General features: G+C 41.8%; 1 protein-coding gene across 4 annotated transcripts in view; it reads left to right on the top strand.

Annotated features, from left to right (window-relative positions):
* LOC109920170 (interleukin-1 receptor type 1-like) overlaps window positions 1-24,867 on the top strand; it is a 54,706-nt gene that overhangs the window by 11,830 nt on the left and 18,009 nt on the right. For 3 of the 4 annotated variants that reach the window (XM_048598252.1, XM_048598249.1, XM_048598250.1), the window contains exons 3-6: window positions 2,410-2,621; window positions 5,394-5,479; window positions 15,065-15,320; window positions 22,825-23,008. In XM_048598252.1, the coding sequence (XP_048454209.1) occupies window positions 5,398-5,479; window positions 15,065-15,320; window positions 22,825-23,008 (522 nt within the window). In that variant the 5' untranslated portion in view covers window positions 2,410-2,621; window positions 5,394-5,397. The remainder of the gene's footprint in view (window positions 1-2,409; window positions 2,622-5,393; window positions 5,480-15,064; window positions 15,321-22,824; window positions 23,009-24,867) is intronic. The other variant, XM_048598251.1, reaches the window with a different exon arrangement.

Below are 24,867 nucleotides of genomic sequence, written 5' to 3'. Positions count from 1 at the left end.
CCTTGGATTTGTTAAAGGTGCTATATAATGTTGTAAATATAACTTGAATCTTGTTAAGTAGGGAGATGTATTTGTTAGAATTTTCCTATTTCCACGGTTTTGTGCACAGCTTTCTTTCTGCTTTGATTCAGACAAAGAAATCATTGTCAGTGCATTGAGCAGTCAGTACAGATTGAAGTCTGTGCTGTGGTTGAGCGTATGTTGGAGGTCAGGATAATTTAGTGGTCGCCTGTTTGTTTAAGTAAACTGGGGAGGTTTCAAAGTTCCTGTTTCATAGGCATCAGAGAGTTGGATTGTTGCATTTATATGAGACTTTGGTATGATCCTATTTGACACATACCTTCCTTCCTGCAGGACAGGCTGGGCGTTGTGCCTTAGTAGAGTACATTTCCAGGAAAGGATGTTGCACTTCAGAATCTCTGCATTGCCTGATTCAATTGACATGCCTCCTATGTGTTTCAAGCACAAATTTGTTTTGAGAACTATTCTTCCCAGAGAAGGAATGTCTCATCTGGCAATTATCGATCTGAGTTGAATTTCTTGCTTGCTGTTGAGGAAGGGTGGGATCATCTTCTGATGAGCTGGCCTGGTCAGAAGGGAATTGAGTCCTCTCATGTCCTCTGTGGCCTCAGAAATGAAGGTTTTAGATTAAACTGTGTTTTCAGGTGAAGTGTAGCACCAAATGATAATCATTTTGATCTGAAGTGAGAGTACTTTGAGTGGCAGTCTTGCAGCACTAATAGTTCATGTGCGATGGTACATCTCCAGTCCAGAGCATAACTACACTAGATCTGCTGGGGTCTTTGAAAACTTTTCCTAAATGATTTAACTTCTGTTATAAGGCTGACACCTCTACATGTGCTCCTTTAAAGAAACATATTTGTGTTCCTCCTCCTCAGGATTCTATTTGTTTACACAGAGTTACTGACTTGCTAACTTTCTGTAAAATATAGCTGGTATTGTAATTTGATTCCGTTAGTTGAGTGTCAATTACTTCAGATGACAGAGTGAGACCCTTTTAACATAAACAGAATGCTTCCTACCAAGGGCTCTTGATCATGGCAGTATAATCCAGATTCTTCAAATGGTTAAGGAAAAAGTACTATAAATGTTTTTTGAATGAATGCATGTACATTGTTTTAGTCTGAGGTGCATTTTCTTTCAATTGTGGCACTTGCTCAGCATATTATGTGAGGGCTAATTAATCAACATCTTTCCAGAATAATATTTTGCCATTCTAACATCAATGTTTATTTTACATTAATTTTTCATTTTGTTGGGAAAATTGAATTAATGTAAGAGTGTTTCATAAATTATTTTGGCAAACCATTTGTTTTCCCACCGGATATGGCTGTGTGCCTATACGAGTCTTGCCAAATGATAATGTTTGTTTAAAAGAACTGAAAGACCCATCTGTGCTTTGTATTCTTAGGCAATTACTGTTCACTGTAATTTAAAAATAAATGCAATTGGCTTCATGAAATGATTTGTCACAATTTAATATTTGTAATTTAAAGTTTCAGAACTATGAGAACTTTAGAACTCAAAATGTTAAGTCTGCTTTCTCTCCACAGATGCTGCTGGAGCTGCTGAGTGTCTCCAGCAATTTCTGTTTTTGTTTCAGATCCTCAGCATCTGCAGTTCTTTGTTTTATAATCACTTGCTTACTTTGGAATGCTTAACAATTCAAATATAGAAAAAAATCAATGTGTTGTGTTGTAGGAAGTCACACAAATTCCTTTCCCTCCCCTTGTTCCTCTCCTGAGGTCTGTAATTTGTCAAAATATGAGCCTGGAAATTTTTTAGTGGCCAGATAATAGCTTCTGAAGAATAGATGGGAGTTGTGCCTGGGGACTCAGGCAGAATCCCCAATGCAGCAGACTCCAAAGGAATTGCCTGGGAAATTGAAGATTCTGCCGGGTAATTCCCATGTGCATATAACTCCTTTAAAAGTAACAATTTAAATTGAGAATTTGAAAGGTTTTGCTGTTCAGTAGTTACTCAGCAAAAGTTAGACTATTAAACACTTAGTCTAACTCCCAAGTAACTGTTCAACTGACCCTACCATTTAGTCCATGCGCCTTCAACTACCCTTCCCCCAGATCCTAACTCAGCACTCCCTCAACATCTGGGAACACCAGCTCCCTGCAGTTTGAGACCCGACACCACTCCCCTGAGACCCTCTTCCTTCATTAATGCCAAAACCCACTTCCCATATTCCAGTACAGAAACCCCTTCCCAACTGCTGGATCTGACTCCTGCCCCTGCCCCTTGAAACCCACCATCACCAACCCCTTGTCATCTTGCACCCTATCCATCACCATCTTGATGCCCTAACCCCTACTCACCTGTCATGCTACCCTTCCAGCACCCTAATCTTAATTTACTAATTTACTTACTCTTTCACAGGAGCTACTGAACTGCCTGTGTGTTATTTTGGACGACTGATTGCTATGAAAAAGAGGATGTGGTTTGCCTTCCCTTGTCTGATCCACAATATGAGGGACCCGTACAGCTCTGCTTTCTGAAGAAGTACTGATTGGCGTTTGTTGTCAGAAATGCAGAGTCTTGTTTCATAGAGGAGGAGCGGAGTGCTAGTCTGCATGAGAATATCAATCCAGGTAAATCTGGCTTATAAATTCTCAGGTGTTGATAACTCTTCCGCTGGTTTGTTCACTTGCCCTCGTTTCATGAAAGTCCAGAAAGTGTCAGATCCTGCCCATTTCTAATTATTCAAATCCTTTTTGGTGACAGGATAGCATTCAAGGTGGGAACCTTGGTTGATTTAGATTTGGTTTTCCAGATCATGGCCTCCCAGCTACCAGATTTCCACCTAGGCACTGATGATTAAAAATTACCAGCAATGTGGCCTTTTCAATAAGAAGCAACATACATTAGGGCAGAGGTTCTGCTTTGAGCACAGCTGATGATCAAAGCATAAATTGTGCATGTTTTGAAAAGTTTCTTCAATTGAATTCCTACAAAATTCCACATTTGAGTTGTTTCTGAACAATTTACTTCTCATATGTTCAATAAAGTTTTGTATTTTTCTGTTTTTTTGCAAAGTTACTTGCAAGAATTGGTAAAACAATAATTTGGGTTATGTATTTGAAAACGATACTACCTATGTATGCTGGGAACTAGTAGACATGTCTGGCCTGTAGGATTGCTGCTTAGTTCTGCCTATAGAATACATGAGATTGTACATCGCATCTTGCCTAGTGGTGATAGTGATGGACAGCCATTTACGAAATATCCCTTAAAGGAATATCACAACAACCCTCTTCTTTGTATTAAAATATTTATCCTTGAAGTATAAAACTCTTTCCAATACATCAAAAACTAACTCCTTTGATCTTGAAGATATTATTAAGCAGATCAATTAATTTATAATTCTCTAAAACATACTGGCAGTTTACTTGTACCCTCTTCCTTGGTTTGAATTGCTGTGTATTATGATTATGTTTGTCAGTTAGTTGCTATGTTCAAGTTATGTCTTAGATCACGTTATCTAGTAATTTTGTTATTTTGGTAGTTGTGATTGTGATTTTGGTCTGATTTGGCATCTGCTTCATTGCATTGTCATGCCATTTGGTGGAATATGGCAGTTATTTCCTCTGGATTCTATGTCATCAGTTGGGTGTTGTACTTGAACATTGTTTTCATTAGTTTAGGTCGAGTACTTCATTGTCTGCATGCCACCCTTCAGCATCTTTGATCTTTTCTTGTTCACAATCAAAGCATCCCTGAATCATGGGTATGGGGATGTTTGTACTTGCCTGTCAAGTAGAAATTACATAATAGGTCCACAGTAAGATGAAGGTTGTAAGTTCAGAATGCGTATTCCTATTCCCGTCAGAATGTACTGCATTATGTTAGCTTTCGTTTAGCAATGCAAGTTAAGTAGTTGCTTTCTACGTGTAAGAGTTTCCAAGAATGCTTATTGTGTTCTCTAGCCTGTAGGAAATGGACAGACCTGCTCTGCACCACCCCATCCAGCAGATTTCTGCCATGTCCAGGGCAAATATCACCAACTGTGCAGGGCAGCCTTGGACTGCTGGTATCTATCCAGGTGTGCAAATGCATTTTAAGCATGGCCGCAGCAGCTGGGATGGACCCTATTCCAAGATGTCCCAACACATCTGACCCAGAGGACCACTGTTCTATTTGGTCCATAGAGTATATGGGATTATACATGCATCCTATCTTGTGTTCAATTGTGATGATCAACAAGTTAGAACATACCCCCTGCAGATACATTACAGCATAATACCTTTTCTACCCACTCCCCTCCTCTTTATAGCTTATTGTACTGAGGCTTGTAACTGGAGGGTTTACAGTACTAGGGGAATGGGTGGGCAAGAGTACAACATGCAACAAATCTGGTGAAATTCAAGCTTGCCGAGCCAATTTCATGACTTAGTCCTGTCTTGTCCATTCCTGTCATTGCTGAACTTGTACCAACATTATACACATATCTCTGTATATTGGTAAATATCAGGCATAACTGGACAGGGACACAATTGAGTTAGCAAAATCTGGGAAAATTACTCAAGTGACCTCAAATGTAAATATATATCCTGATGTTCAATGCACAATTGTTGTATTTTAATAATTGTATAAATTTATCTTGTTTCTCTGACATCAACATTTTAAGGATTGTCGAGACTTGGTTTCACACTTCAACCTCATGTTTTGTTGATATTGCCACTTTCTTTCTGCACATGTACAGTTTGCAAAAAGGCAAGTATCAGATGTTAGTGTTAGCGGAAAAAGTGGTTTGAATCAGAGTGCCAGTCCACCCACTGTGAATAACATGATTTTAAATAACAGAAAATGATTTTTATAAAATAGAAATTAACTTTTGTTAAATAGATTGGGAATGCAGTAGTTAGTTTCCCACTTTAGTGAGAAGCTGTCATAAATTTTCCAAATGTTCCTAAGATTGTAATTGCATCATAAAGATTCAGCTTTATTTTGGAGCCATTTAAAGACTTGCAATTGGACCAAAACACTCGATGTTATTGTAGTGGAGTGTCATGTTTTGTGAATGGGTCTATCTCTTGAGTGAGCTGTTTTTCAAGTGGATGTCTCATTACATTGCTTTTAACAGCTTTGAGTGAATTCCACCAATAAAAATGAGAAAGCTGAATGGAAACTCATGCACGAATCATCGGATGAGGGTTACAAAAACAATAATGTAGGTTCTTGACTTGAAGATGGGATTTTGTACATTCAATTCGAATTTTTTCACTTGAGTTTTGGTGTCTTTACCCATATTGATGGATTGAATGTCGCCTCCTGGGAGCTGTAGGAAGTTGATGTGTGTTTGATGAGTATCCACAAATTTTTAATTGATGCATGTTTTTATTCATTTTGTTTCTTAATTGCAGGAAAATGGCTCATTCAGTTTTTGTTACCTTCTTTGGATTATTTGCATTGGTTTCAGCTTTACCGCACCAATTCAGTCCCACTGAAAGTAAGTAAAATGTTGTAAGAAATGTATTAAAAGATTATACTGTATAACTTTTTTGTTGTAGAGAGTAATCACAGAAATATCTAGGTCTAAACTTTCCTGTCACACTCAAGTTACAGTGAATAGATTAGTCATTGTCAATTTTTTTTTCTTTATTCATTAATGGGATGAGGACATCGCTGGCTAGGCAGCATTTACTGTCAATCCTGAGTTTCCCAGAGGGCAGTTCAGAGTCAACCACGTTGCTGTGGGTCTGGAGTCACACGTAGGACAGACCAGGTAAGGGTGGCAGTTTCCTTCCCTAAAGGACATTCGTGAACCAGGTGGGTTTTTCCGACAATCAACAATGGACTCATGGTCATCATTAGATTCTTAATTCTAGATATTTATATTGAATTCAAATTCCACCATCTGCCGTGGTGGGATTCGAGCCTGGGTCCCCAGAATGTTATCCGGGTCTTTGGATTAACAATCCAGCGATGATACCCCTGGGCCATTGCATTCGCTATCATATATGAGAAGAAGAAAGGTTTGTACACCTACAGTCTTTTATGTGTGAGATGTTAATGGAAAGATAAGATTTAACAGTTGTGTAACTTAAAAGAAATTGTGAAACTTGCAATCTTAACACTGAATTTTTAAACAGTAACCCAGAGTACAGTCGTGGGATGGTTATAAAGTTGACAAAGATGACTCATGGTTCTGGGCTTCACTGGAATTTTATTTTATATCTCAGTCAGCATTGCTCCTACGAGTGTGTTCTATACAGGAAATTAGATTGTGCTCGTATATGCAAAGTGCCCAGTTTTATGGTGTCTCTCGGGATTGAACTGAAGTTACAGCATGATCTTCATGGAATTCACATGAGAGTTTTTGTATTCTTTGTCTTTGGATTGTGGAGGAAATAGCATTCAGTTGGATTGTGCAACTTAGTGAATAAAATATATTGAGATTTATTACATTTCAAATACCAGCGCATGAATATTGCAAATTTCAGTTGATTGTTAACCCTTTAAATTTACACCTTATAATAATAACACATCTCCTTTAACGCTCTTAATATGCACATATTTGGACTGGTATTCCTGATACAGATCCATGTATGAGGTAACTTCTGAACAAATTTTCCATTAAATTGTACATATACATAATTGTGCAGCAAGTTGGATGGTACTGTGAAGGCAATTCACAAGTTGTTTTCCTTAACATGCTTGATGCATATGTTGCTGCACAAAAAAAAATAAAACTACTATGCATGGAAATCAACAGGCCTGCGCAACAAAGCAAATTTAGAGGAAACATTATGCTAGTCAGCTGGAGTATCTAGCTGTCTGTCTGAAATAACTGCACAGAAGCCAGGTCCTATCTCCAAGCCAACCTTTATTTACGCGTGCACAGTAGCCAGCTTGGAGTCAGTCCTCAGCGGGGGAGATACTAATGTCCTGGTTATATTGGTCAGCCAAGGCTTTCCTGATTGGCCCAGGTTAATAACCCCAATCAAGAATTTTTCAGATAACAAGGTCAACCTGGTCCCAATCATGACATCCCTTCCCCTCACAAGTCCGGGGATGTAGGCCTCGTCTTGCGCTTTTGCTTCTTTTGCAGCACGTTCACCCCAGGTCCCGTTCCTCTGACACGGACTCGGACACAGGTGACATGTACCGGAATGTGGACCACTTCTTGCGTCTTGAACATCTCGGAAGAGTCTCCTCCTGTTCTTCTGTTGGCAAGGGTATCGAGGCTGTATCCATTTCGGACTCAGGTTTCATCGACACTTGATGGAGGGAGAGCACCTGCAGTTTCTGCCAGGCCTTTGGGCTGTTCTGAGGGGTCGGCTCTGTTTTGTTCCCACCCCCGTTTGCAAGGTAACGGCTTTCATGTGATCCATGTGTTTGTTCTGGACCTACCTGAAATTTGTAACTCACTGGGTCTGACCTTGCATCAATCTCACCTTGTACCCACACAGGGACATTTCCGTGGTTCCGACACTAAACTTCTTCCCCTGTATTAAATTCCCTCTCTCGCTTAGAGGAGGTGTTTGGCTAGCATTGATGTTCCAACTGCCATTTCATGCTCCCACCCCCTGCACCGTGTCTGGGAATATCAGATTTAACCTGGTGCAGAGTCTTCTCCCCATCAGCAAATCTGCTGGAGCTGTGCCTGCTGTTGCATGTGGGGTGGTTCTATAATCGAACAGAAACCGGGACAGTTTGGTCTCAATTGACCCTATAGACTACTTCTTTAAATCTGCCTTCAATGTTTGGACTGCTCTTTCAGCTAGACTGTTGGACGATGGATGGTATGGAGTTGTTCTTATGTGCCGAATGCCAAATGACATCCGGTTGTCCGTGACCGATACTTCTGGGAGTCCGTGAATTGTGAGTGATGCTCACAGCTTCTCAATTGTCCCCGAGTTTGCTGACCTAACTTTATGCAAATCCAACTGCTGTGAATGGGCATCCATAATGACCAGGAACATTGAGCCCCTGAAAAGACTGACATAGTCGACGTGCAACCGAGTCCAGGGTTTTCCCAGCCATTCCCACGAATGTGGGGGCGCCAATGGTGGCAATTTCTGTCCTTGTTGGCACTCCGGGCACTGACCCACCAATGCAGCTATGTCGGCATCCAACCCCGGCCACAAGACATAGCTTCTTCTAGCATCTTCATCTTGGAAACCCCTGGATGACCCTGGTGGAGTTCAGCCAGTATCTGACAGCGACCGTTACTCAGGATAATCACCCTTGCTCCCCACAGTGATATGCCGTCCTCTACAATGATCTGGTCTCACTGGGCCCAGAAAGGTTTCGGTCCTGGTTGCGATGGCCCTTCAGTTTCACCCGTTAGCACCAGCTGTTTCAGTTTCTGTACTACAGGACCTTTTTGTGTCAGTATTTGGATATTGTCTGTGGTGACTGTAAAGGCGTGCAGAAAATTTAAAACCAAAATGGACTCTTCCGGGGGAGGCACCACAGGTGGAGAACCTGCCAATGGGAGGTGGCTCAGGTCAACCACATTAGCCACTTGGCTTCCTGGACAGTGCTCTGACTTGTACTTGTACACACTGAGAAGAAGGGCCCAACACTGAATTCTACCGGAAGCTATGGGCGGCACCACCTTGTCTTTCTTCAGTAGCCCAGCAGGGATTTGTGATCTGTTACTATGACAAATTCCCAGCCATAAAAATATTTTTAGAACTTCCTTACACCAAAGATGACCGCCAAATCTTCCTTCTCTATCTTGGCCCTAGTTGCGTTCAGCATCAGCCAAAGTTCGGAAAGTATACGCTATCGGGCATTCCTCCCCAATACAACGCACTAATTCTCACTTTGGATCGTAGTTGGCCAACTCCTTAGATGACGACATATGCTTTTACGTTTTCCTGAAGGTTGCTTCTTGGCTTCCTGACCATTTCCAAGGCTGACCCTTTATTTACCAGTGCACAGTACGTTGGCTGTGGTCAACCAGCTCGGAGTCAGCCCACAACTGTGGAGATTCTAATCTCCTGGTTATACTCTTTGTATTAAACTGTACAAAACTGCAAAACAAATCAAGGTGACAGTCAACAAAGCAAACAGCCATTTACAGGGAAATACAGAAGGTTACCGAACCCCAAATCCCGCCGTAACTCGTCATAAGAAAAAACTTTAGGCAAAAGTACACATGAGATAAATTGATACAAACGAACAATAAGAAAGCAATACATGCAACACTGACACCCCTGGAAAACCAGCAATTGGCCTACCCTTACTCACATTCTAACCACCTCTAGGACAGCCCTGCCCCTACGTACCTTTCAGTTCTCGGCCTGCCCCTATGCACTTTCCAGCTCCTAGCCCGCCTGTACTCACCTTCGGTCACCTCTAGGACAGCCTGTACCTATACCTTCTCGAGACAACAGTTTTCGGGATGACCTACGAGCCTTCTGATTCTAGGGGGAAACTAAGCACTATCTGGCTTTTGGAATAACCTACTCACCTTCCAGCTCTCGGTAAGGCCTGCTAGACCCAGGGACATGCAAAACACAGTACATACGAAACAATCCAAACATAAAGGCCCAGGCCCGAGTTCATGCCTGAAGGCAGCAAGCACACACCTCACAGCATATATACAGATACTCAGCCCATCTCTGAGGCCTGATCCGCTTGCAGAAACACAGGTGGCTCCTGGAGGCCAGACCTACATTCAAGAATACGGCCAACCCACGGAGGGCCTGGTCCATCCACAGAGGCCTAGCCCACTCACGGAAACACAGTTCACTCTCAAAGGCACAGCTGACTCATGGAGGCTAAGTCCAGCCACAAAAAAAGGTGAAAACACATGAAACAGTAAAGTGCAAATACTTAAAACTGTGATGTTCGGAGCAAGCCTTGCTACTAAGTCATTTTTGCTTTGGTTCTAAAAATAACAATTCATAGGCTGTAACCAGCTCGTTTAAAAGAACAAGCAGTTTCCCACTGAGAACTAAAATCCAGCAGTAACACTGGCTGTGACCCAGCCAGCCTGGAAATCAGTTCTCAAAAAGTGAAAAAGAATCCGCAGTATTACTGGCTGTGACCCATCCAGCTTGGGAGTCAGTCAACAACTGTGGAGATTCTAATCTCCTGGTTGTTTATTTTTGTTTTATTTTTCAGTCATGAAAGAAAGAAATGGATAATCTCAACCTTCTTCCTCATGAGTTGATTGTATTTCTGAAATAACTGCACCGAGGCTGGTATCCTGTCACCAAGTGACCCTTTATTTACTTGTGCACCGTACCACTGGCTGTGGTCAGCCAACTCAGAGTCAGTCCTCAATGGGGGAGATTCTAATCTCCTGGTTATATTGGTCAGCTGAAACTTCCCCAATTGGCTCAAGTCAAAAACCCCAATCCAGAACTTCCTAGTTAACAAGGTCAATCTGGTCCCAATCACTACACTGTCTCTGGATGGATTAACATTCAAACATAGGGGATCTGGGAGCATATTGCCTGAGATGTACCCCTCTTACTCATTTAATTCATCGCAGAATATAAGAAATCAAAAGCTGTCATTTACAGTAAGACAAAATGTATAAGTTAAAGTGATGAATTCCTGAATCTTTGCGACATGTTTGGCATAGGTTTAGTTGCACATGATATCAAGGATTGATGTCAGACAAAACAAGTTGTCTGTTCCAAGTTTCGTAATTTTGGTAGTATGGTAGCTGTGGTACCAGACCCATAAACTGGACATTCGAGCAAAAAATCTGAAATTTACTTTAATGTGAATTTAATTTTGAAAGCATGTGGAGAATAGATGTTTTGAAGAATAGATGTTTTGAATAATTTTCTGATAGTTGCAAATTTGAGTTCCTTGCTTTGTTGATTGAATCACCAAGAGCTCAAAGACTAGTTGCAAACTCCATTTGTCAAAAAAAATGTGCAGGTTTAAATGATTCCTTTAACATCATGTTTCTTTTATTTCCTCATTTTTCTGCCTTGGTTTATTTTTCTGTGTTTTAAGATGGCACTGGAGAGTGGCAACACTGTGCAACACTTGTCACTGTATTTTGTAACCAGATATTTGGGACATTAAACAAAACAAATCAAATCAAGTTATTGAAGAATGTCAGCTTTCTATTATTTAAATATTCTGTAAAGAAATGACATTTGAAGAAACTTGGTTATCGGTTTTGCTAAACTTTTTGAGGATTGATTCAGACTTATTTTCTTTCAGATTTGTGAGCAAGCTGTCTTATTTGTTTCTGTATAAGACTTTGAAGTAGGTTTTCAACTTGTCGCCCAGTTACAAAACTGATGTTGCCAATTGGCTGCTGGTTTCAGGAATCACCTGGTTTTCATTTCCGAGGATTACAACAGTGGCATGTTGAAAATAATCAAAGTTTTGTGGGCCTGAATAATATTAATCAGCTGTAGAAATAATGTAGGCATGTAATGCCAATTCTACGTTTAATGAATGTGTTTATTATTTCACCAAGGTGATGTATTCCACATAACATTGCTCATTAGAATATATTTGGATCACAAGGAATTATCTTTTTTAATTTGTTGTTGGGACGTGAGCATTTCTGCAAAGTTTAATTTTGTTTTAAATACCCAGAGAAAGTGGTGTAGGCTTTCATTAATAATTGTTTCCCGCTGAATAGCTTGCTAGGCCCCTTCAAAAGCCATTAAGCATGGGGCTAGATTCATATTGGTCAGACTTGGAGAATAGGAAACTAAATAGGTTTTATGTAATGCAGCAGCTTTCATCATTCATCTTCATATGCAAGAACATAAATCCCCAGGCCTTAAGATTTATTTTCACATCTCAACATGTCCTGCCTTCTGGATTACTGATCTGAAAGCATAAAAGAAAGCTATTTGTCTGATGGAATAAATGTGAGGTTCCTTGTCTCTGAGTGCTACTCATTTCTGTTAACTGACAGAAACATCTGTGGGAGTTCAAATTTAAATTGGTTATGCTGTTTTATTAGTAGTGTGCTATTGGATTTTCAAAGGGATCCATGAAATTCTGCCAGATGTTTTGTATCAAATTTTAGTTGTTTATTTAGGAGCATTGATGTCTCTGAAGCAGTAGATTGAGTGTTCACCATAATTTGAGCTCATGATTTGAGCTGATTCTTCAGTATTTAAGTTGTGCTCCATCGTTGAACGTGGCTTTTTAGAGAGAGAGTTCCTGTGTGCGTGAGGTCCGAACTTAACAGTATTAGCTCCATAAGCACTTTTGGGCTGGATTTCCAGCTCCCACTGGAGGCAGGATTTAGGCACAAGCTCAATTGAAAAATTGAGTTCCTGGAGGGCAGCCCTGGATCCCACATTGTAGCTTTCCGTCTGAGGTTTGAAGGAGTTAGCAATTGGAGTGCCTCTCGGTTAGTGCTGTTGTATTTGTTGTCTAGGTGGGCCAGCTCCAAATTTCAATCACCTGTCATGGGGGAGAGCAGTGTTTCTGATAGCTATGGTGCATTTGGTGTGAATGTGGAAGGAACTGTTGTGGTTAATGGAGGCACTGAAGAACTCCTCTGAAAGACTGAGAACAGTGCTCAGCTACAAAACCAGTGGTATAGTATTGCCATCACTTGTGATCAGGAGTGCTAGCAGAGGAAGTAAAAATGGGATCATGCTACTCTGAAATTTACCTCCCTCAGTAGACTGGGATAGATCCCATCAGGACCTGGGGACTTACCTACCTTAATGTTTTTTCAAGACACCCAACACCACCTCCCTAATACCAACATGCCCCAGAATGTCAACATGACCCTGTCTAATCTTTCATTCATGTCCTTCTGCTTGGTGAATACTGATGTGAAATACTTATTACGGACCTTACGCACTTCCTCTGGCTTCACTCGTAAATTCTCTCCTTTGTCCTTGAGTGGACCTACCCTTCCAAAAGTTACCCTCTTGTTCCTAAAGTACATATAAAATATCCTGAGATTCTTGATATTCCTACTTGTCAAGGACATTTCATAACCCCCTGTAGTCCCCTAATTCCTTGATTATCTTATTTCCTGCTTCCTTTATATCCCTCAAGGGCCTTGCCTAACTTCAGTTTCCTAAACCTTACATATGCTTCCTTTTTCTTTTTGATTAAACTTTCAACAGCTCTTGTTATCCAGAATTTCCAAATATTGCCATCCTTATCTTTCATCCTCACAGGAACATGCTGACTCTGAACTCTGATCAGCTGGCCTTTAAAACATTCCCATATATCAGATGTGGATTTACCCTTAAATGGTTGCCCCCGATCTAATTTCTCCAGTTCCTGCCTACTCACATAGTAATTAGCCTTCCCCTAATTTAGCACTTGCACCCGAGGACCAGTCTTATCCTTATCAATAATTATCTTAAAACTTGGAGAATTATAATCACTTTCCCAAAATGATCCCCCACTAAAACTTCAAGCACCTGGCCAGGCTCATTTCCGAATACACGGTCTAGTATAGCGGTTTCCTCATTGGATTATCTATATGCTATTTCAAACATTTTATGTATTTGTTTCTGATTTCTAACATTTGCAGTATTGTACTTTGATTTGAGCTAGCAAATATCCCTGCTGTGCATGGCTTCCAGTTTGATCATTGCTGTTGGGCTGTGGCAATGGCATCCATGCAATATCCAGCGTCCCACACTTCTCCCTTTCTCCCTACTCACCCATTCGATTAAGTTGCTGTTTGAACATTTTGTCACATCGCACATGTACTCTGGTGAATTTCAAAGTCATCAAGAATGATTTGGCAACACCACTGCTGACCTAGCTGGCCGATTCCTAAAGGATATAGCTTATAGATTGAGTCTGTGGCAGATGGTGAGAGAGCCAACAAGAGGGAAAGACCTACCGAGCTGCCTGTTGTGGATGCATCTGTTGACCTTGGTATCGGAGCGAGGGATGATTGTAGAGTTGGAGTCCTGCACTGAGAGTCAAAAACCTACATTCACCTCCAGGATATCCTGTACTATTTGATGCAGCACTGCCACCATGCAAAGTAGATTTCAAATTGACCCAAAAACTCCAGCCTAGATGTTCCTGTAGGCTGCTAACAGTAGCATTTTTTTTCAATCATAATCTGTAATCTCATGGCTTCGCATATTCCCAACTCTACTATCACCATCAAGCTGGGAGATCTACCCTAGTTCAATGAAGTGTGTAGGAAGGCATTACAGAACAGATCAGTCACATCTAAAACTGAGATGTCAACCTGGTGAAGCTACAACACAGGAATACTTGGATGCCTCACAGTAGAAGCAGCATTTGATTGACAGCTAAGCAAATGCACAAACAACAGATCCTATCTAAGTTTTGCAGTCCTGCTACATCCAGTCATGAAAGACGGTGCACAATAAACAACGGACAGGAGGTAGAGACTTCACAATTATCGCCGTCCTCAACAATGGGGGAGTATAGCACACCAGTATGAAAGATAAGGCTGAAGCATTTGCATTTGTTTTCAGGCAGAAGTGCCAAGTTGATCCAAAGATAGTAGGACCTGCAGATGCTAGAGAATCTGAGATAACAAGGTGTAGAGCTGGATGAACACAGCAGGCCAAGCAGCATCAGAGGAGCAGGAAAGCTGACGTTTCGAGTATAAATCTGTCTTTGTGTGCGTTGCTGTCTGTCTTTCTTTGTATCAAAGCATAATAAAGCAAAACTTCCATTTTATTGTAGAACTTCAGAAAATAGTTATGTTTGTCAGGTCGTTCTCTACCTGCTTTTTTTTTGGTAAATTATTTTCAGTTCATTTTATTTACATTTAATGATGAAGTTCCTATACTTTAAGAAAATTAGTGGCCCACATTTGGTGACACAGTGCTGAAATGGATCTCGAATTGCCATAGGTTGCTGGGGAAAACTCCATTAGATGTTGGTGAGTAATTGTAGGTGTACAGTTTTCCCTTCTTGTCAGCACTACATGTAGTTTTGAAATCCATGCAATTTGTTTCGGTTTACTTTCAACATCCTTTTTTTCAGAGCTTCACTGACTTGAAGAGATTATTTTCTCAAGTGCATACACAAAGTGATTAATCACTTATTGTGTCTTGTCATAAATAATGCATCTGTCTTCCAGTACTTTTGACTCTTGTTGCGCCATCTTTGTTTTTGTTTGTAGGATCATGCTTAGACAAGGGTATTGATTTAAATCGCCACTTTGTTCTGGAAGGAGAAGGAGTTGTCATTAGCTGTCCTGAATTGGAATTGGAAACATCTGAGAATACACCACAGAACTACAGCGTGATGTGGTATAATAACAAAACATCTGAAGTAATTACAGCAGACAACAAGGAAAGGGTACATGTGGAGGATGATTTGCTTTGGTTCCTTCCGGTATCATTGGAAGAGAGTGGCTCCTATGTCTGTATTATAAGGTAAGCTTTCATTATTCTCTTTTAAGTGTTGAGATGGTACAGTCTGTAGCTGTGCCTTCTCGGCCAAATTTTCCTCTGTGTTTTCCTCTAAGACCATCTCTAGTTTCCAGCCACTTGGACAGCATTGTGTAGGAACACTAGTACAGCTAAGAGCAGCAAGGGAATGCTCTGGAGTGATTTAATGCTTTTGTAAGCTGTAGACATTATTCACTTTAAAATTTTGGCTTGAAATGTTTTTGTTGTAGAAAATGTTTTTCTACATTGCCTTTGTGGCCAGGTACACACTGATGCTAAAGATAGTGCCCTTATGTTAGTGTGATTGCGCAGTATGAAACAGATCACCGCAAGCCTTGACACCTACTCTGCGAAGTACTGCAGGATACCTGCAAATATAGTGAAACTAATCTTTCAGCATACCAGTAATTATACCAGTCACATTCATTATGGCAGGATTTCTATTTGATTCATTCATAGGATGTGGGTATCACTGGCTAGGCCAGCATTTATGTCCCATTCCTAGTTTACCTGGAGAAGTTGGTGGTGAACTGCCTTCTTGAACCACTGTAGTCCAGATGGTATTATTTCATCCACAGTGCTGTTTGTGAGGGAGTTTCAGTGTTTGATATGACAATATGGTTCTAAGTCAGGGTGGTGAGTGACTTAGAGGGGAGCTTGCAGGTGGTGCTGTTCCCATGTATCTGCTGTCTTTGTCTTGCTAGATGGAAATAGTCACAAGTTTGGAACGTGCTGCCTAAGGATCTTTGGTGAATTTTTGCAAAGCACCTTGTACAAAGCACACACTGCTGCCACTGTGCATTGGTGGTGCAGAGAGTGAATGTGAGAGGTATTAGCTGTGGTGCTAATCAAGTATGCTGCATTCTCTGAATGTTGCCAACCATTTTGTGTTGTTGAAGCTGCACTCATCCAAGCAAGTGGAGTCACACTCCTGATTCTTGCCTTGCAGAAGTCAGACGACTTTGGGGCATGAGTTACTTGCTGCACGGTTCTGAGCATCTGACCTGCTCTTGAAAAAAGCCTCATTTATATGGTCAGTCTATTTCCTTTTCTGGTCAAGGGTAACCTCCAGGATGTTGATTGTGGGGGATTTAGCAATAGAAATGCCTTTGAATGCCAAGAGGTATCTTTAGAGTCTCTTTTGTTCGAAATGGTCATTGCCTGACATTTGTGTAGTGTAAATATTACTTACCACCTATCAGTCCAGGACTGGTTGTTGTCTCAGTCTTCCTGCATTTTGATACGTACTGCTTCAGTATCAGAGGAATCACCAATAAGTGCTGAACATTGTGCAATCATCTGTGAATATTCCCACCTCTGATTTTATGATGGAGGGCAGGTCATTGTTGAAACAACTGAAGGTGGTTGGACCTAGGACCTCATTACCCTGAGGAACTCCTGCAGAGATGTCCTGAGGATGGGTTGATCAGTCTCCAACAGTCACATTAATCTTCCTATGTGCCATGTATGACTCTCACCTTTGAAAGGGTTTTCTTCCAATTTCCATTGGCTCCACTTTTTTTCTGGGATTTGTGATGCCTCACTGATGCATGTTCTGCACTAGGACTTTAACTATGTGGTCAGCAGATACCCCTTGCCTCTCTGTGGCTTCAGGCTTGCCATGTTGACTCAAATGGACTTACAGCATCCTCTGTTGCCATCAAGACTGTTACCAGGATACTGAGCATTGACCTACATTAGTCTCTGACTATGTTTCCATACCAGCTGAACATGAAGGGGAAGATAGTGTCACTGCACTAGTAAACAATCACCTAGACTAATGTTGTAGAGGCATGGGATTGATCCTCATCATGGTAGATGGTGAAATTTGAATGCTTTAAAATGCTTTAAAGCTGGCCTAAGGACGACGTTTTTTTTTGGTTCACGAACATCCTTTAGGAAACAAAATCTGCCAACCTTACTTGTTCTGGTTTGAAGTAGCAGCTCTGGTATACAGTTGGGGAGGAGTTGCCTTGGAATCCTCAAAGTTGACTCTGGACCCCATGAAGTCTCATGGTATCAGGTCAAACAAGGGCAAGGAAACCTCCTGCTGATTACCAAGTTTCTGCTGCCCTCAGCTGATGAATCAGCACTTCTCCATGTTGAACACCACTTGAAGGTAGCACCGAGGATGACAAAGACACAGATGCAGAATGTAGTCTGGGTGGAGAATTTCAGTGTTTCAAGTAACACTGGCTTGGTAGCAATGCTACTGACCAAGTTGGCTGAATCTGAAAGGACATAGCTGCTAGACTGGGCCAGCAGCAGGTGGTGAGGAAACTAACAAGAGGGAACAATTTACTTGACCATGTCCTCACTGATTTGCCTGTCGTAGAGGCATCTGTCCACAACAGCATGAGTAGGAGTGACCGCTGCATGTTTGTTGTGGAGCTGAAGTCTACTTTTGAAATTGAGGACACCCTAAACTATCTCACAGTAAATGGGGCAGACTTCAAATGGATCTAGAAACTCGAAAGTGAGCATCCACAAGGTACTGTGGGCCATCAATAGCAGCAGAAATAAGTTCAAACACAATCTGTAACATCATGGCCCAGCATATTCCTACTCCACCAATCTGGTTCAACAGAAGGTGCAGGGGGATAGGCCAGGAGCTGCACTGGGTGTATGTAAAGATGAGATGACAATCTGATGAAGCTTTAACACAGCTTGACCTGCATGCCAAATGGCAGAAGCTGCATATAGTAGATAAAACTAAGCAACCAATGAATGAGATCTTAGCTCAGCAGTTGAGCCACATCCAATTGTAAATGGTGGTAGACAATTAAGCAACTAACTGGTGGTGGAGGGGCAACAAATACCCCCATCCCCAACAATAGGAGAGTCCAGCACATCAATACTAAGGATGAGACATTTGCATCCACTTTCTGCCACAAGTATGGAGTGGACGATCCATCTCAACTTCTGCGGGGATCCCCAGTATCATAGATGCCAGTCTTCACCCAATTCGATTCACACCATAAATATCAAGAAATGGCTTAAGACATTAGATGCTGCTCAGGCTTTGGGCCCTGACAACATTCTGGCAGTAGTGCTGAAGACTCGTGCTTCAGAACTAGCCATACCCTAATCAGGCTGTTCCAGTATAGTTACAACACTGGTATAGAAGCATAGAAGATAGGAGCAGGGGTAGGCCATTCAACCCCTCGAGCCTGCTGCGCCATTCATTGTTTCGTAGCTGATCATTGAGCTCAGTACCCTAATCCTGCCCTCCACCATGTCCCTTGATCCCTTTAGCCTCAAGAACTGTATTTACCTCCTTCTTGAAAAAGGCATCCACCTGATAATGTGGAAACTTGCTAGTTATATCCTGTACACTAAATCCGTGGCAGTAAGTAGTCTGGTAGGAATTGTCCTATCAGTCTACTCTGGACCAGAACCAAACTGATAGAAAGGGTCATCAACAATGTCCTCAAGTGGCATTTGCAAAGGAATAATCAGATGCTCAGGATGGGTGGCATGATGGCTGGGTGTTAGCACTGGTCTTTTTATTCATTCACAGGATGAAGGCATTGCTAGCTAGGCCAGCATCTGTTACCCAGAAGGCATTAAGAGTCAACCACATTGCTGTGAGCCTGGAGCCACATGTAGGCCAGACCAGGTCAGGATGCCCCTAAAGGGCAGTGGTGAACCAGATGGATTTGTCTGACAATCATTAGTGGTTTCATGGTCATCATCAGACTCTTAATTCCAGATTTTTATTGAATTCAAATTCCACCATCTGCCATAGTGAGATTTGAACCCAAGTCTCCAGAACCTTACCTGGGTTTCTGGATTAAACTCCAGCGATAATACCACTAGGCTATCACCTCCCCACTGCTGCCTCACAGCGCCTGGGATCTGGATTCGATTCCAACCTTGGATGACTGTGTGGAGTTTGCATGGGTTTCTGCCCTGGGCTCCGGTTTCTGCCCTGGACTCCAGTTTCCTCCCACAGTCCAAAGATGTGTAGGTTAAGTGGATTGGTAAAATGTCCATAGTGTCCAGGATGTGCAGGTTAGGTGACTTAACCATGGTAAATGTGGGGTTGTGGAGAAAGGGAATGTTGATGCAGATTCGATGGACTGAATGGACTCTTTAAACACTGTAGGGATGCTATGATTCTGTGATCCTGACCTTATTACAGGCTTCATCCAAATGCAGACAAAAGAACTGAACTCCATGGGTGAGAATAACTTTCGTGACATCAGTGCAGCATTAGCCGAGTGTGACATCATGGAGTCCCAGCAAAACTGGAGTCAGTGCAAATCAAGGGGAAAACTCTCTGCTGGTTGGAGTCACGCCTTACACAAAGAAACATGGTTGTGGTTGTTGGAGATCAACTATTACAGCCTCAGGACATTTCTGCAGGAATTCCTGAGGATATCTTTTCTAACTAACCTGTCAAGGATGTTCTACATATCACTGGAACAGGTGGATTTTTAACCCAGGATTCCTGGCTCAGAGGTAGGGACACTACTTCTGTACCACAGGGGCCTGCACGTATTCCAGAAAAATTTTCCATTCATCCTGTTCAGAGATGTTATTACACACCTCAAGAACAGATGGGACTTGAACCAGGGCCTCCTGGTCAGACGTAGTTGCATCACCACAGTACCATAGTTGCCTGCAGGCATTCATGAGGATAGTTCTAGACACAATGATCTTCAGCTATTTCATTAATGAGCTTCGTCATTTGCTCAGAAGTTGGGATGTTCACACATGATTGTACAATGTTCAGCACCATACGAAGCTCCATAGATACTACTGCAGTTCGTGTCCATTTGCAAAAAGACCTGGACAACATCCAGGCTAAGGCTGACAAGTGGCAAGTAATATTCACACAACTCAAGTGACCATCTCCAATAATAGAGAATCTAATCATCTCCTCTTGATGTTCAGTGGCGTTACCATTGGTGAATGTCCCTTTACCAACATCCTGGGAGTTACCATTCAGTAGAAAATGAACCCAATTGACCATATAAGAACTGCAGCCTGAAAAGGAGGCCAGAGGCTCAGAATTCTGCAGTAACTCTCCTTTTAATCTTACCAATGTCTGTCAACCATCAAGATATAAGTCAGGAGTGTGATGGAATACTGTCCATTTTGCCTACACGAGTACTGCTCCAAAAAAACTCAGGAGGCTTGACACCATCCAGGACAAAGCAGGCTACATGATTGCCACTACCTCAAACATTCACTAGTTCTACGATTGACACACACTCGGAGCAGTCTACAAGATATACTGCAGAAACTCAACAAGACTTCTTACAAAGCACCTTCCAAATTCACGACCTCTACCTCCTAGAAAGACGAGGGCAGATTTTTTGAGGACATTACCAAAAAGATTGATGAGGGCATGGACTTTGGTAAAGCCTTTGACAAGGTTCTGCATGTAGAGTGATTAGTAAAGTTAGATCACATGGGATTCAGGGAGAGCTTGTCAATTGGATACAAATTTGGCTTGATGTTAGGAGACAGAGCGTGGTGGTGGAGAGTTGTTTTTTGGACTGGAGATCTGTGACCAGCGGTGTACCATAGGAATCTATGTTGGGTCCACTTGTTTGTCATTTATAAACGATTTGGGTGAGAATTTAGGAGGCATGGGTAGGAAGTTTGTGGATGACACCAAACTTGGTGATATAGTCGACACTGAAGAAGGTTATCTAAGGTTACAAAGGGATCATGATTAATTGGGCCAATGGGCTCAGAGAGGCAGATGGTGTTTAATTTGGATAAGTGCGAGATATTGCATTTTGGTAAAACAGACAAGGGCAGGATTTGCACAGTTAATGGAAGGGCCCTGGGTGGTGTTGTTGAACAAAGGGACCTATGGGTTCAGGTGCATAGTTCTTTGAAAGTTGTTCCACAGACAGACTGGGTTGTTAAGAAAGAGTTTAGTATGCTTGCCTTCGTTGCTCAGACCGTTGGGTATAGGAATTGGGATGTCATGTTGAGGTTGTAAATGATGTTGGTGTGAGGCCTCTTTTGGAGTACTGTGTACAGTTCTGGTCGAAAAGCTATAGGAAGATATTATTAAATTGAAGAGGGTTCAGAAAAAATTTACCAGGAAGTTGTCAGGATTGAGGGGGGCGTTTGTGTTATAAGGAGATGCTGGAGTGTAAGAGGTTGGGGGAGTGACCTTATTGTAGTTTATAAAATCATGTGGGCCATAAATAAGGGGAATAGTAAAAGTCTTTTCCCTAGGGCGTGGGAGTTCAAATCTAGGGGGCATGTTTCTAGGGTGAGAGGAGAAAGATTTAAAAGGGACCTGAGGGGCAACTGTTTCACACGGGGTAGTTTATATGTGGAATGAATTGCCGGAGGAAGTGGTGCATGCAGGTACAGTTACAACATGTAAAAGAAATTTGGACAGGTACACGGATAGGAAAGGTTTAGAGGGATGTGGGCCAAACGCAGGCAAGTGGGACTAGTGTAATTTGGGAAACTTGGTCGGCATGGACAAGATGGACCGAAGGGTCTGTTTCCGTAGGACTCTATAGCAGTTGATCTATGAGAATAGCAGCAGCTACATGTTCCACTCCAAACACACAATCCTAACTTGGAACAATGTCACTGATTAACTGTTTGCTGGGTTTAAATCCTACAGCTCCCTTTCTAAAGGTACTGGGACTTTTCCCACGCTCCAAAGACTTCAGCAGTTCACCTTGTCAAAGGCAATCGGGGATGAGCAATAAATGCTTGCCTAGCCAGCGTTGCCACACCCATGAATGATAAATGAAAGTCCCTTTTTCTTCCGTTCACTGGAAGAATTGTCATGTGATATTGCAACGTGATGTGTGTGCAGTGAGTTTCCCCATGTAGAGATCTGGAATCTTGCTCCCCTGCTTGCCTGTGGTAAGAAAGAATGAAATGTAGTCTGCTCTCTGTTGAATAGACAGCCTCAGTGACTTACCTTGCTCAACAGTGGACTGCAAGAGGTTGTAAACATCTCCAGCTCCAGCCTGGAAAGTGCCAGACATGCACAAATTCATTACTTGTGTCCTGTTTCCAGGCACAGGCACTGTGATCCTTGCTGTCGTGCAAGGTTGATGCTTGAAATTAGAGCCCTTCAAATACCACAAACATGATTGTGTTTTATCAATTCTTTCTGGAAGGTATTGTTAAAAAAATAAATGCATGATTTACATATTTTCTCCTTTAACTATTCAGTAAAACATTTTTTGTTGAAAAGTTAGCTCAATTGGCTGGATGACTGGTTTGCAATGCAGAATGATGCTAACAACGTGGGGCCAGTTCCCGTACTGGCTGAGGTTACCAAAAAACTCCTGTCTTCTCGATCTCACCCCTCGCCAGAGGCATGGTAATCCTCAGGTTACCTCACCATCAGTCATCTCCCTGTCTAATGGGAGAACAGCCCTATGGTCCTCTGAGACTATAGTGACATTTTTTTGTCTTTAGTTTAAACAACTCACCAATGTGTTAGTAATTTCATGTATTAAAACCATTCTAACGCTTCATTCACTTGCAGGTATCCAACATCTTGCGTCAAAATAACTGTTTCATTAACAGTTACTAACTCTACCAGTGTATCATGCTTCCAGAATAGATTTTCCTACGGGATGACTTCACATTCAAGGACTTCTAAAAGACTTCCTTGTCCGGAGATCAGCAATTATATAACCTCAGATGAATTTGAACTAACTTGGTACAAGGTAAGGAAAATATAGTGTAGTATCTTTAAGCTTAATATTTTCTGGTTTACTGCTGTAAGTTGCTGCATTACCCAAATCAATTTAGACACAGAGTCAAGAATGGGATAGATTGCTGACCACTTGCCTGGATGAGTGTAGCTCCAACAATACTTGAGAAGGTTGATACTGTCCAGGACATAGCAACCTGCTTGATCACCCTCTTTAACTTTTCACTCCCTCCATCACGAATGAATGATGTTTGCAGTGTGTGCCAGTCTACAAGATCCACAGCAGCAACTCACTAAGGGTCTTTCAACAAAACCTTCCAAATTGCATGTCTATCACTGAGAAGAAGAAGAAGGGCTTCAGGTGCCTGGGTACGTCGCCACTCACAAAGTCCCCTCCAAGTTGCATACAATCCTGCTTTATAACCACGGCCTGGGTTTTTGCTCTTGAGGCAGTTCCTCAGAGCCAGGAAATCTCAGCAGAAGCTCTGTCCCAGGGAGATGAGAGCAGGTTGGAGTCAGGCCCCTCTTTCCTGGCTGCAGATTGGTGGTGGCCGCGAGACCTGCCACATACTGAGGCAGGCTGTTTTAAAAAGTCTGCCTCGGTTCTCTGGAACATCGCCCAAGCTATTTTGTTAAATGTTTGATCCTCTGGGCTTCAATCCTCACATTGCTTCACAGCCCCAAATGTCGCTGGAACAGCTATGGGGACGTAGGTTCAAATCCTACAATGGCAGCTGGGAGAACTTGAATTCAGTTAATGTACTGAATCAATAGTTAATTTCAGTTGCTTCAGTGAAGCTATCATTGATTATCATTGATTATCATAAGCACCCACTTGGTCTACTAATGCTCTACAAAACAGGAAATCTATCATCCTTACCTGGTCTGGCCTACATATGGCTCTAGACCTAGTTGTAGTGATGTAGTTGACTCTTGATGACCCTCTGAAATGGCCCTGCAAGTCAGTCAATTCAAGGACACACAAGTCATGAATAATACAGAGTAATACAACACCCCTTGTACATGGCATCTGTTACCCCCAAAAACACCCAGCACCTAGTACACTCTTCATGCTAAGTCACCCAGAATCTACTGTAGCAGATCTCCGGAGCTATGCTGAAATGAAATAAAACTCTACATATTTATTACAGACATCACTATATATTTTTAAAAAACATTTTTCTTTACAAAATCCCCTTCAATGCGTTTAGATTCCCTGAAGTACTTAATCTGTTCAGAAAAAGAAAAACAAACAGTTGGATTCAGAAACCACATGAAACATTGCTAACTTTTTAATAACCTTTTAAAGCTGTTAGTCAAACTCGGAACCTGCAGCCTCCCCATTGTGATATTTGGTACGTGTGGAAAGCCCTCATGCAGCGATAATGCTATATTGAGATGCAGGGGTTATATAAACAGGCAGCTATTGAAAATAAAAGCACAAATTTCTTTTCAAACCAGACTCAGACAGAGTATCTTCTAATTTTAAAAAAAATTTGAAATAACTTGACAGTTTGGCTGTTCTACAGCCTGTATCTGCCCTTTATGAGCATTTATCTCTGCTGTAAAAGTTGGTAACTCTCACACCATGAGATAAGACCTATGCTACAGCAAAGATTAGGTCTGTTTCAACTCCACGCTGCTGTGAAATAGCCTGCTGAGTTGGGGTTTCTTGCGTATGTCTGTCCTGACTGGCCCCCTTCCCATTACTGGCAGAAATAGGATCTGTTTAACCTGGTGCTTCAACTTCCAAGTCTGGGTTCTGTCTGCCATTTTAAAAGGTTCCTGAAATCTGCGCCACTCTGCAAAAATCTATCACAAAAAAAACCCTAAAGGCCTATATCATTGTTTTGTCGCTATTGCTGGTTCAAG

The sequence above is a fragment of the Rhincodon typus genome, chromosome 6, assembly GCF_021869965.1.
Source record: "Rhincodon typus isolate 14 chromosome 6, sRhiTyp1.1, whole genome shotgun sequence".
Classification (NCBI taxonomy): domain Eukaryota; kingdom Metazoa; phylum Chordata; class Chondrichthyes; order Orectolobiformes; family Rhincodontidae; genus Rhincodon; species Rhincodon typus.
The sequence above is the reverse complement of the archived record's forward strand: the minus strand, read 5'-3'. Positions and strand labels throughout refer to the sequence as shown.